Source organism: Ambystoma mexicanum, chromosome 3p (genome assembly GCF_040938575.1).
Source record: "Ambystoma mexicanum isolate Mex_15411 chromosome 3p, UKY_AmexF1_1, whole genome shotgun sequence".
In the NCBI taxonomy this organism is placed as follows: Eukaryota; Metazoa; Chordata; class Amphibia; order Caudata; family Ambystomatidae; genus Ambystoma; species Ambystoma mexicanum.
The window spans coordinates 1,273,366,965-1,273,380,604 of NC_090925.1; the positions used below are offsets into that span (position 1 = coordinate 1,273,366,965).

General features: G+C 46.6%; 1 protein-coding gene across 1 annotated transcript in view; it reads left to right on the plus strand.

Annotated features, from left to right (window-relative positions):
* SREBF2 (sterol regulatory element binding transcription factor 2) overlaps positions 1 to 13,640 on the plus strand; it is a 268,321-nt gene that overhangs the window by 157,936 nt on the left and 96,745 nt on the right. Inside the window, exon 14 of the mRNA XM_069652776.1 lies at positions 11,274 to 11,459. Within this exon, the coding sequence (XP_069508877.1) occupies positions 11,274 to 11,459 (186 nt within the window). The remainder of the gene's footprint in view (positions 1 to 11,273; positions 11,460 to 13,640) is intronic.

The following is a 13,640-nucleotide window of genomic DNA, read 5'->3' on the forward strand; positions in this document are numbered from 1 at the left end:
CAATTTTCACACCTAACAATCCCAGCCAGCAAGTTGAAAACTGTTGCACACCAACAATGCCCCAGCCACGAAAAGGCCTCCCAGCAATCAACCTGTTCTCCCAGCGTTAAACTTTTCCAGTATGCAGATGCTGCAGGCAGTCGCCAGAACAGTGTCACAATTTCCATTATGCACAGCTGCACCCCCGCCAGGGACCCCGGTTCTAAGCAGTATGTATGTCTCTCAGCGGCAGCCCATTGGAAGAGTGCACCCAAGCGAGCAATGGCGGCGTTTCAGTTGTATAAGAAGCACGTCCCCCTGAAAAGTTTCTCCCCTCATCCACTTTCACAGTGGCGCAGTCTAGCCAGAGCACATCGCCCTGAGCCATGCCACAGGGTCAGGCACTCTCCAGGCGGGAGCTGCAACAACCCCCTTAACACTCACCCTGCGGCTGGGGGACTCCTCCGCGGGACACACCCGGAAAATGATAGGGGCCACAGCCCATCAGGCTGCACGCTTGCCCTGTCAGGGTATCCTATCTGCCGCTTTATCACAGGTTATACAGGCATCAGTGGAGCATGGCGCGGCCCCAGTCCACGGCCTCTCACTGTCCACCTCACGGATCTGTGGCCAGCCCTCGCCATCGGCAACGGCTGCAGCAGCACTCATTGCGTGCCGGCACCCTTGTCTCTATCTGGCCTCTTCTCGGAGCAGGATATGCAGCCTTTTCACCTGCTGCCAATCCCCTCCGTCGGAACTGTATATGGACAGATCTTCCTAAGGTTCCGTCGGTGCGCCAACACCATCCCAAGGGTTCCCAAGACAGTGTAATGATGCTTTGCAAAGGCAGAAAGAATGATTTTATCTGATCTGGATTTGTAAGGACGCGCAGCTGCATGTTTAAGAAGCCATCGACGTTGCTGCTCAGCAGCGCCCCCTCCCACCGGTGGGGAGCAACTTTGGCGGTCCTTCAGATTCACGACATGTGGAACAAGGAGGAGGTTCAGGAACAAAATCTTAATGGAGTTGAAAGCAGCATTTCTAACCCTGCAGGCTTTCCTGCCAGTGGCAGCAGGCTGCAGGGTGTTGATTATGAGCCATTGTGGCAACAATGTTTTAGATCAACTAACAGGGAGGCAAGTTGGTGTATCTGCACCCTAGCAGTTCATCTTTGGGAATGGGCACTGAGGCACATTTCTGTACAGGCAACCCACCTGACAGGAACCGAAAATGTTCAGGCAAACTAATTTGGCAGAAAATCAGCTGCCAACCACAAATGTGATCTCAAAACAGTTCCTTGGTGATGTGTTTGCCTGTAAAGGCCACCCTCCGTTGGATCAATTTGTGACGGAGTGGAACTGCAAGTGCTGCCATTATGCACCTTGCAAGGGAAGAGGATCAATCAGGGATGTATTCTCAATATCCTTAAACAATCTCTTTGCTTATGCATTTCTGCCTCTTCCTCTGATTCTGAGGGTCTTGCATAGGTTCAGGGCCTCCAGACAGACTGATCTCCTAATAACTCCCCAATGGCCTCTGATGAATTGGTTCTCAGACCTACTGCAGATGGACCACCTCTGCCTGTCTTCCTCCATACCCCGCCCTCCTTCTGAACTTTCTTCACCAGCAGGAGTGCAAGTTGATTTATCGCTGCCCACAATCTATTTCATTGGCGCTCTGGCATCTGAAACATTACCTATGGCCACTTGGGTCTATGAGAGGACAACCTGGGGTAAAGGGAGCTCCAAGAAAATCTTCCACTCGCTCTCAATATAGGGGAAAATGACTTCATTTCTGCCACTGGATGCTGTTATCCCCTTCAGGCATCCCTAGAGGAAGTTCCTTTCTGTTTTTTCAAAAACAGTATGTCTATACCAGACATACCTTGCATCGATTGAATGGAGAATAGCACAGGGGAAACGTGCTGGTCTTGGAAGCAAGGCCACGCAGAGCAAGAGCGGTTTGAATCCTGGATCCACTCTTAGAAACCAAACTCAGATATGGTATTGGGTGCGTTAAAAACAATTAAAATAATTAAAAATAAAAGTTTGGGGCTTACCTCTCAGATTAAAGACAGGCTAACCTATTTGCCAATCCAATATTCAAGCGCCACTTTGGGGGACCTGTGTTGTCCCACTCTACGTCCGAATTGCTAATTGGGACCTAAATGTACAGCCCTCGCACGCATGTCATTCAGACCAATAACATCTGTCGAGGCTACATCTGGTCACCACCTTCCTGTTTAGCATTCATGCCCTACCTGTTGAGGAACCCTACCGTTCATTTCATCTGTCCTTTTTTCCAGGGAAGTTTCTGACTTCCATACAAACATGTAGTTCAAGTTGCCTGTGTTTTTTCCCAGACCCACAATCAGTAGCTCATCGCGCTTTGCACAACCTAGATGTTCGAAGGGCATTGAGGTTCTATCTCGAGAGGACAAGGCCTCATAGGTCCTCGGGCAGGTTATTCGTCACTTTTGGAGAAGTGCATACTGGCAAACAAATGTCTAAAACTGCTATTACAACATTTCCCATGCTTACGAAGTTTGCGGCAAGTCATGCCCTCAGGATCTACATGCCCATTTGACTAGGGCAAAAAGCACAGCAGTAGCCTTCCAGTGCCATGCACCCTTGGAAGCCATTTGCAAGCCAGCCACATGGGCCTCTCCTTCAGCTTTTTGTAAACATTACATGCTGGACTCCAGCTCTAGGGCCAATGCCCATTTTGGATGTTAGGGAGAATTCTCTGTTTAGGCTGAATTTCCCTACCTAGTGAGTCCCCCAGCAGCTTTGCTGGATTTCTGGGGTTTATTTTTTTCTCCTGCCAAGAGTGAGACTCTTTTACCCTCACTCTTGGACATGTTGAACTGTGTTATCTTGGACAAACCTTGTGTTGAATGGGCTATGGGGTCTTTTACTCCATAGGGCCTCATGTATTTTTGTGATGTGGGTTACACAGCACCCTCTGTGCAGTAACCCAGGGGTGTCCTAGGGACTCCCCAACATAGACTCCATACCCTGGGACTGACTACTGTCTCCCAGGGCATGTAAAGTCACCAAAGACTTTATTAGTCTTGAATCCTGAACAGAACCAGTACAAACCGTCATATTGTGGACGTACTGGCTGGGGCAATTCGATTGCCCCAGGGTCTGTTAGTCGAGGGGGCACGTCTCCGTCCCCCCTGATCGAGTTTTGGCTGGTGGCAGTGGAAACTACTTTTTATATTCGACCGCGAATATTTCCATATGGGATTTCCCATTGTTTTAGGCTAACACATTTAATTATTTATTTACGGTAGCCTTAAACATACCGCCGGTTTATATATTTATTATTATAACTCCGGTCGGGTTATTTTGCCAAAACTTGATCCTAAAATGGCGTTGGTGTTCACCTCTGTAATTCTGACCCAAAGTGGAGCCCTTTGTCCCACTTTTGGCGGGCTTCTCCACAGAAGCCCTCCAAAGTGGTACCACTCTGTCTGGGGTACTTAGGAGGGGTGGAGGGGAATTTAGGCACCCTGGACTGAGTTACCTTGGTAACTCAAGTCGCACTCCGTCCTGATTGGCCCAAGTGGTGAGCCACCCGGCTCACCACTTAGCATGTTTGAGTGACAGCTAGGCTGGGTGAATGGGGGTTTGCTGCATAAAAGCAGGGCTTTGGGGACTGGAACTTCAGAAGTCGCCACAGGACCAAGAATCCGACGAGGGAAGAGCTGAGCCGACCTGCTTCGACGACACCAACCGGTGGAGCCCTGCTGAACCGTCTCACCACTTTTCCCAACGACCGAGGAGAACTCTTAACGGAGTGGCTCCTTCCCTTGACTGGTGGGGACAACCAGTTTTTCGCCTTCTTTCCGTTCTTCGAGGTATCTCGTGGCCGCCTTGCCTGTGCCAAGCACCCCGGCAACCGGAATACCACACTTTACCCCCAAACCGCGAAAGTCGGTACAACCCTTTAACCGGAGGACTCCGCGGCTGGTTTCTTCCCGGGCAGTGCTACGACCTTTCTCTTCTGCTCTTCAGCGAGATTCTTCTCCCCTGACCGACGTCGAGCCTTGCTGTCACTGCCTGGAACAACTGCCACCGCTGGAGGATCCTTTCCGCTTAAGGTACCGTGTTCTGCCTGGCTTCCCTTGCCACCGACTGTACGGGGTAGATTTAGTCCCCGGCTTTCGAACCTGGGAGTGCCTGGGACACTTTGGCTAAACTTTCTGAGCCACTCTAAACTCTTTCTGACTCTTTGCAAGACTTTGAATCTCTAAAAACAGTGTGATCTTGGGCACATTTTCGCTCCGGCTACTCTAAGAGTGGGCCCTGCCTAGTGACTTTTGCTCACCTGTGACTTTGTTCTTCTTTAAGCCTATTGCAAGTGTTCTGGACCTTAGAGTGGTGTGTTTAACCTATTTCTGCTTTTTCTATCCCTTTCTTGGAAACTACTAGAGTGTCATCTAACGTTAAGCACTCACCTCTGTTTTAATTAAGTGGTGTTAACCTAGAGTTGTCTAGATAGGAGAAAGGATTGAATCTACTTTCATTATAACTGTGTTTTAAGTGTTTCACCATATTCTTTGCTAGAGTGTTTTTAATTTATGTGTATTTTAAATAAATAACTATATACTTTTGAAACCAAGCTCTGGTCAGTGTTTGCTTGTGCTATTGTGTTTTTGGTACCTATTGTGTATACTTTGCATACTGCCTAACTCTTCTTGAGAGAAGTCTGACTGCTCAGCCACAGCTACCAGGTAAATCTGGGTGGTACAGACTGCTACCAAAGGGGTTTACTGCTATACCTGTAGTCTTAAATCTTTTGCAGTGTTCCCAAAGGGAACTGCACAGGTTTCTGCCTAACATTGGACAGGCAATCATCGGAACATTTTTGCAATAGTTTGATTCCATCCTCACTGGGTCAGAGTAGTGCTTTATACTCTCCCAGAAGTATGGATGAAACGAGACAGGACTTGGCAGTAAGGAAAATGCACTCGCCGTAGTGACTAATACTACTAGTCCGATGTCCCCTTTCACCCATACGCCCGCCCTCCAGTCCCGTAAACTAGACTGGTCCTCTCACTGGATCAAGGGACTGAGGGGGAAAGACCATGTGAGGCAGGGGTATGGGTGTGGTCTCGCTATGCGCATGCGGCCTGCCTCCACGCTCTCTGAATTCTTAAAGGGGAAGTGCACTGGCTTTGCTATGGCTCCGATTCGGCTCCTCGGGAACTCCCATACGTATGGAGGAAAGGGAACATGAAACTAGGATTACAGTAGTCACTATAGTGAGTAACATTTCTTTTATCATACATATGGTAGAGAAACAAAATCATTAAACTAAAAGATGCAAAACATTGTTAATGTTAAAGGATATCCGAGTGGTCCCCTGGCGCTCTGGCGGCTCTGAAAAGGGAGAAGGCGGTGGGGGGTTAGTGTGAATAAGCTGGAAAAGTGCAAGAGTGCAGTGATGTGCTATTGGCAGCCTCAGCCCGGTGGGTCCGTTGGCTGGGCTTGGGGTGTTTTACGGTCTGTAGTCGTCATGTGCTGTTGTGCAAGTCTGTGTGGTTTGTTTTGTTGCAATGTAGTGAAGTTTGTGTGGATTGCTGTATTTAGGCTTGTGGTTGTGTTTGTTAGAGTTTGAGAGGTGTATGCGGAGGGCTGGAGTTGTTAGTGCATTATTTAGTTGGCATTGCTTTCCTTGCAATTGTGTAAAGGTGTGATGCCCGCTATCATTCGCTATTCCATCCAGGTGTGGTTTTGTCATCCCTCAGTTTCATTCAAGTGTAGCACATGCTAACATTTACAACCCCGTCTAGAAGTGACGCAGGCTAAGGTTGAGGATGACATCTAAGTTTGGCACATGCGAACATTCATATTCTATCTAGAGGTGACGGAAGCTAAAGTTAGGATGACATCCAAGTGTGGCACATGCTAACATTCATAATCAAACTTGATGCAATGAGGGCTAAAGTTAAGGATGACATCTAAGTGTGGCACATGCTGACATTCATATTGTATCGAGATGCGATGAGGGTTAATGTTAAGGATGACATTTAAGTGTCTTCAAAGTGCGTTATTACAGCTATGATGGGAACGGTAAAAACAACCAGTTTATGCAAGTGCGCCTGTAATACCAACAGTTGACTTACAGGACTTCATGTATTCCTTGCCAGCGGTATTCAGAAGGAATACAATGGCCTGATTACAAGTTGGAATGCCACATTCAAATATTGCCAATGTTTTTTATTTTGGCATGGTTTGGTATACACCTTAACCAATTTAAATGTAAACATTACAAACTAATTACGACGACGACGAAGGAAACCAAAGATGAAACAATAAGTCTTTCATTATTCTTCTTTAAGATCCTTATTTTAGAGGGAATTGAGCAATAGATAAACCTTACAGTAGCCAAAGCTTAACAAACCTGCTTCCTAGCTGTTAAAAACTCTTTGAAGATGAGGCTAGAGTGACTATGCACTAATCCTTTTAAATGGGTTCTTCTTAAAGCACAATTACTGTTACAGTGGGTAACTGGCATATTGCATAATGCCCCACCTCAACTTCTTGTTGCTGCAACTACCCGTCATTAAGTGGTCTCCAGTCTGGACTGGTAGACGCTTTAAACAGCTCAACTTGTCCAACTGATTGACCTCTTAATGCCAAGCGGGGACCCCAATCTACAAGATGTGGAGGGTCGTGGGAGGGTGTGGGGTGAATGCATGATGGGGGCTCTGCTTGTAAGTGGAGGATGCATGTTGGGGTATGCTTGTAAGGTAGGAGTAAGCTGGCGTGGGAGGAGTGGGGGGAATGCATGATTGGGGGGGTATGCCTGTAATGTTGGTAGGGGGCTGGGCTCGGGGAGATGGAGGAAGGGGGGGTATATGGAGCAGGTAACTTTAAGGGTGCAATGGCAAAGGAATAGTAGGGGGTGGTGCAGCAGTGGTGGTGGGTGACTGTGCCTGTATGGCACGCTGGGGGAAGGTGGAGGCTGGACGAGTGTTTTGGGGCAACCCCCTGAAAGGATGAGAACAGGCAGGGTATTGGGAAAAGGATGTAACAGGGAGGTAAAGGGATTTGTTTTAGTGATGAGGGACTAGCAGTTGCATCAGTCGACTATTCTGCAACTGCTCATAGGCATTAGTGGACGGCAAGCAGTTTGGGTTGGCTAATAGTCTACCATTATGTTGTCTATAGACGGCCAACTATTGCAGTGTAGAAACAGGTGCTTCAAGGTGTGATGAAGTGCCCTGTTTGTCTGAGTTAGTGGATGGTGGGGTCGCAGAATTGGCACTTTGTCATAGGATAATGGTCCATACTCCAGCCCCTTAAAGAAAATTGAGAAGTGGTGTACTTCCGGGGCCAGCAGTGCTCGGCTGAAGTTACACCTGAATGCAGGTAAACCAACAGAGACCTGAACCAGACTGAGATTTCCCCAAGGCAGACAGCCAGCAGCTTACGGAACAAAAAGGGGTTGGGAATACCACTATGGCGGTTGTGGTTCTCGAGTTGTGTTCCAGGCCCAGAGAACGAAGATTCCAAAGTTCCTTATACGAAACAACCACCCCGTTTTCCCTCCCATTCCAATGGAGAGGGGCTGGAAGGAGGGGCCAAAGCCCAATAAAACCCCAAGGGCTCAGTTAGTAGGTGTGGTGGTAGGAGAGAGGAACTGAAGAAGCTGGGAAAGAAGCAGTGGCCTGGAGACTGGAGCAGCACCTCTGTAGCCTGAGGATAACGAGATGCAGAAGGCTAGAGGAGAAACCCAGAAGGCTGGGGTAAGAAGGAGCTAGGAGGCTGCATGGAGGACCAAGGAGGCAGTGTAAAGGCAGTCCCAAAATGTGGGGAGTTGGGAGACCCGGACGGCTGGGAAAAGGAGGACCAAAGAGGCTGGGGAAAGGAAGGTCCACAAAGTGGCAGAGGCTGGGGAGAAGTGGAGTTGAGGTTATTAAAGTTTCTCAGAGGTGAAGGTCAGGAGAGTAAGGAATGAATTGGGGCAACATAATTGTAATACTATAAGTTCCCAAAGGGGTGGAGACATTTTGGAGATATGAAATACTTGACTATCTTAAGTGATTGGAGTACGGGGCAAGATCGGTAAAGGAGAGGAGAATAAATGTCTATTGAAAGAAACTATTGATGAGGGATGGATAAGGAAAGAACAGGAGATGGTGGGGGGGGGAAAGGGGGCTAAGGAAGTAAGCAAGGCGGAAACTGAGGCGACAGAAAAGGGGGTTCATTGTGTATCCTCCAAGAGGTGAAGAAAAAAAGAGGCAGTAGGAGAGAAACTAAGATGAGGGGGAGGACTGTTAAAGGACTATGAGAAGTGGGTATTGGAGCCTTGTGTGGAGCAGAAAAGTGTTGGAGCCATAGATGATAAAAGGGTACACCCAAGAAGCCAATGGAGAGAGAGGGATTGGAGAAGGGTGGTTAGAGGAACAGAGCTCTGACTGGTTCTGTGTCTTTGCCACATTTCTCATGTCAAATGGCAACCCCTGCATCCCACCCCAATATATACCTTACCCCAACTTACCATCTACTGGTTTGTGGTTAAAAAATAAAATGAATGATGAAAACGGCAAATAAATGCAGCTAAAACTTATTCGGCAAAAGTGATGTATACCCACTGACAGAGAGGAAGGAAGTGGCAAACCCAGTGAAAACCCTGTGCGAGCTTCGGTCTAGCCAACTGTCGGCCAACTGTCATGCTCTGGCTCAAATTCATCCTAGAAGGCCCTCCTCTCACAACCACATTTATGGAATCCACACACCAGCTCCAAGTACGGCGCTAAGAGTCGAGGGGAAAAGACCCTGGTAACTGTGATAAACTGGGTGCAAGAACCTTTAAACCTGAGACTGAGTGCTCAAGAGAAGAGCCCCGAAAAACTGTAAAAATAAAATAGGATGTGGGAACTCCGTAAAACCTGGGACAGTCAGCGCACAAGCATTCTGCAGATTTGTTGGGGTGACCTGCAGCCTTTGGACTTGGATTACTGGCAACCCATTTGTTAAACTTTTCTTTCATGAGACCTTTTCTTTTCTTTGGATAATTTTTCCCAGAGCACTGCCCGACCGAGAAGAACCATGCTGACAACTTTTAGTGAAAGACACTGTGGAGGTCCTTTTCTAAAAATGCAAATTGCATGCAGGGGGTTGTCAACGTTCGCACTTGTGGTGTTGGATCTCCTGCTAGCAATTTTCAACACTCACAAAACGGAGTGTTCACGTGAAAAGCAAATAAAGGCTAAAGCGCCTTTACTCTTCACTTTTTTTGCTCTCTGATTTGTGAGAAATGAAATGCCTGCAAGTTGCGCTTTGCAGTCAACGTTTTGTAATAGATTCTGCCATTTGCCTAGGTTTACGCCTGGGTGTAATTCTCATCCAGGCATACAACTGTGTCCTCTTCAAGACTGAGGAGGAAAGCAAAGGGGAGATGGTTTCTCTCCTACAGCAGGAAAATGGGTCAGATTGTTAAACGGAGGCGTAAAAGCAATATGCCTCACTTTTAAGCCTCCATTTAATGACCCTTTGTTTATTGTTGCCACACCTGTGCACATGTATTAATAAAACCCTTTGTTAGCTCGAGTCCCTTGTCTGGCCTATTGGGATCAATATCCGCTGTGCGACAAAGGTCTCTGGGCAATTGGGCTTTAAAAGTTTGAAAAAAAAAATACAACAAATGGATACCTCCCCATTATTCCTTGAACCCAACATTTCAAGGGCCGGAAGCAATTTAAAACTAATCTCATGAATGCGTCCCTTCATTTTGGACAAGGAAATTTACTAAGATAATTAGGACAACCTCAACTTTTTTTTCCGCAATGGGCTTGCCTCTACAGCATATATTTTAACAATTGATCTTTGGTGTGACACCTGTTATTGTTTAGGGGCCTACAGTTAACTTCGCTCTGGAACTCTGTGTAGTGTCTGTAAGTACGTATGTGGATTGCATTTTCGCGTAAAGAGCGAGTTGGGCCTTACTGCCCATTTACTGTTTGTCTTTATTATGCTCTGCTGTGTGTGTTTCACCTGAGCACTTTTTTCCCCTAACATAGAGGTTATCTTCGTGACCTTGTAGTAAGTGTATATTTTTCAGTATACGAGTGTGGTGTATTCTATTGTGTTAAATATTGGTATTCATTGCACCTTCCTGCTAGTTTTCCTACCTGCTGATGTTAAGCCTGGCTGCTCTGCTACACTTACCATAAAAGCCATTGGGTCTCATAACAAGTTTGCCAGTGCGGGCAAAAAACGGGTGATAATTCAGTTGCCACCACTTTATTATTTTTTACCACACCATCGAACTGTAGGTTTGACCTTGAAGTGGAGGATTTTTTTTCAGCATCATGCTGGAGGTAAATCCTCCACTTTAAGGCCAAATTTCGGCGGAAGTGCCATGGCGAAATTACCGCTGGTGGTAACTGCCAAATGTCCCCATTACGTCCTATGGGCTTCAAAAATGGTAATTCACAGTGGCATACCACCACTTGACCACGTGTAATCCTGTGGTAAACCCACAGGGCGGTAACGGTAAGTGGGTTTGACAGTAGTTTGGCGATTTAGTGCCGAAATACCACCAAACCTTTAATGAGGCCCATTGTTCGTTCCTTTTGGGTGACACACTCTTCTACCATTCGATTAGATGTCATCGCCAGAGGGTTGTGCAATAATCTCCCTGGCAGGGGGCTGCAAACTCCAGCTCTCCAGATTTTTAGACCTTCATTTGCATGGTCTCTCACCCTTGAATTATGTTGACTACGACTGGTGGAAGAGTTAACCCAAAAAATATGGCAAGCCAAAGGTTGCATATCCCTTCTCAGGTGCCCTATCTCTCTTAATGGAAAAATAACAAACTTCTACAAAGGTCCTCATGTGGACACGCGTGCATCATTTGTATATTTTTGAAATGTGGACATTTCACCTTTGGCATAGTTTTAACTGAACATTAGTATGTTTATGCACTGTATCGATGAACGTGAATGTTCTGCTCTCACTGAATCAAAAGCCAGTTGTGACCCAACCTTTGAACCGCAGAGCATAGGACTGTTTAGAATAGAGCATTTTCTTGGAAAAAAATAAACATTCTCTTTGTGTTATATAAAAAAGCAAAACATTACCCTATAATGGACCTTCACGGATGAGTTCTGTGCTCGTGTGCCCATCCAAATAGGTTTTCCTTACCCCAAATCAGCCACTACCCACGGATACGAGTGCATTGTTGGATGGGAGGACAGGATTGTCTATTTTTATTTAACTGCTCCATCGTTATGTAGTGTAGTGCATGATGCTGACTGACTCGTCTACTCCTAGGTGGTGCAGCTCCTGACCTGTGACTTGCTGCTTTCTCTACGTACAATCCTTTGGCAGAAGCAGACAGGCAGTGGTCAGGTTGGTGCCGAGACCCCACACGCCTCACCGTCTGAGCTGGCTGGATTTCAGCGGGACCTCAGCAGCCTCCGGAAACTTGCACATAACTTCAGACCAGCCTACCGCAAGGTAAGAGCCAACAAGGAGAACCAATGGTTGGGGCCGAGGGGTGGTTCAGACTGACATGTTAATAACTTCTAGGAGTCTACAATACTCACTCCTTTCTCTGCCAAAAAGTGCACCTTGCTTTTCTGTACTCCTGTCCCCTCTCGTCACCTCATGATTGGTTGTGGTTAAAGGAAGAGGTTCCTTGTCATGCCTTCACTTTCTTATGCTGATCCTGCAGGCGTGTAGGGCTCCCCTTTAGTAAATGTATGGGCCTCTGTGCATGTGCTGTGCTTTGGAGCTGGATGCATGGGCTTGTAACCTGTTTGGGACCGTATGAGGACACTAGTTGTATGTAAGCCCCCTCCTCAGGACGGTAAACTAATAAATGTACACTTTTAAATGTGCTGAAAGATAAAGACTAAACACCTGTAAAGTGTCACTTATAGATTTGGTTTTAAACTTGTGAAGGTAAATTGCAGAAATGAAAACCTACAGTTCAAGGTTTACTGCTTTTCTACAAACGCAGGAGAATTGATGTTTACATTGTTGTTTTTGAGCACATAACTAAAGGGGGATCAGCTTGTCATCTTGGTGCTCTGAATGTCAGTTGAGCACCTCAGTGAACGCTCCTATTGCCAACAGGTTTCTTTATTATCCCAGGTAGCACAGGCTTTATATACTCAATTTGGAGTTGGGCCTATTACCAGGAATGTATGTAACTCCTAAATCCTTCCCTTTAGAATAAACACTAGTGGGTCGGCACAGATTTTGTTGCCTCCCTAATCACTTTGCCCCAAAATCACAACGTCTATGTTCCTGGTCTCACTCTGTTTCTCATTCTGGATAGGTAGGGCTCTAAAATCGGTTTTCAGTGTCCCCTAAATCGATAACTTAACAATGGTGTGGGAATGATGTCCATAACAGCATAGTGCATGCGGCTTTAGCAATCTCACAACAATTCGATTTGGATGGGCACATGTAATACCTGGTGTCTGGACTGGGCCAGGAATTCCATGTCTTCAAACTTTCCTGCTAGAGTTGAGTCATTCCCAGCTTAGGATGTAGACAAACTCACTCGGCAGCAGGACCAACTCCAAAACCGTAGCTTTGTTGTAGCATCTCCCATACCTGCAGCTGACTGTGGCATACTACTAGGCTCTGCATAACGGACTTCTTGACATGACCATAGGAACTCGCACCAGTGCTCCTTTCCCTTGACTCAGTGGACACAGCTAGGTTGCTCCCCCCAGGACGTCATGTTCCATTGACTAGCACTTCCTGGCCTCTCCCTAACTGGGACCCCTGCACCCACCTTGTTGCAGAGGACCCCCACAATAGGTAGATTTCATGACCCAATATTGCCCAAGATTTTACCTTGCCTACTTTGAACCGGTGGACCTCCTCCAAGAGTGCTTTAGTTCCTGAGGCTGCAATCGTGGCTACCAGTGTAGCTGCACTGAACCCCAGTATCTAGTTCTTCCTTGGCTCCAGCAACATCATCCTCCCTGGTCAGGGGCAACCGACCCTGTACCTTCACAGCTAGACCACGTTCTTGACCAGTTGTGCTTTTCTTTTTTTTTTGTTGCATTGAACAACATTGATGCATACAAAAGCAATGAGCACCAGCTTAACACAAGCGTGACTTATGCTGGCTCTGAACCCATTTTGACATGCCTGCTTTCTCATAAGGGTGGCACTTTCCTGTTGACTTTGTATAGTTGAAAAGTATTCGGTTTTTGTAATTACTAAAATCTTTAACCCTTACTCAAGACTGATCCCTTGAACTCTTCTGGTAATGCAAATTCACCACCTTTTTAAAGCTCTATTCCTGAAGGGCTACTCACCTTTAACATACGGTTTACATTTCGATAAACCCTATATAAAGAATGTATCTTTACATATATGCTATGTGAGCATTCAGTCATTTTGTATTGTTTTGTTACCTTGTATCATTGTACCTTCCTGTTCCCCTCCTAACAGTATATCCTTGACTACTCTGCCAGGTTTAGCCCTGGGAGAGTTGGGCATATGAAAAGCAGCCCTGCCACCTTAGTGTGAATTGAGCTTTTCTGACCAGTTAACAGACCCTTTTATCCCTCCTTCTGGGTCGGGAGGATAGCTCAAGGGCAAAAACTCTTGCCTTGGAAGCAAGATGGCGCACAGCAACTCCAGTTTGAATCCTGGTCCTGTGCTTAGAGAATG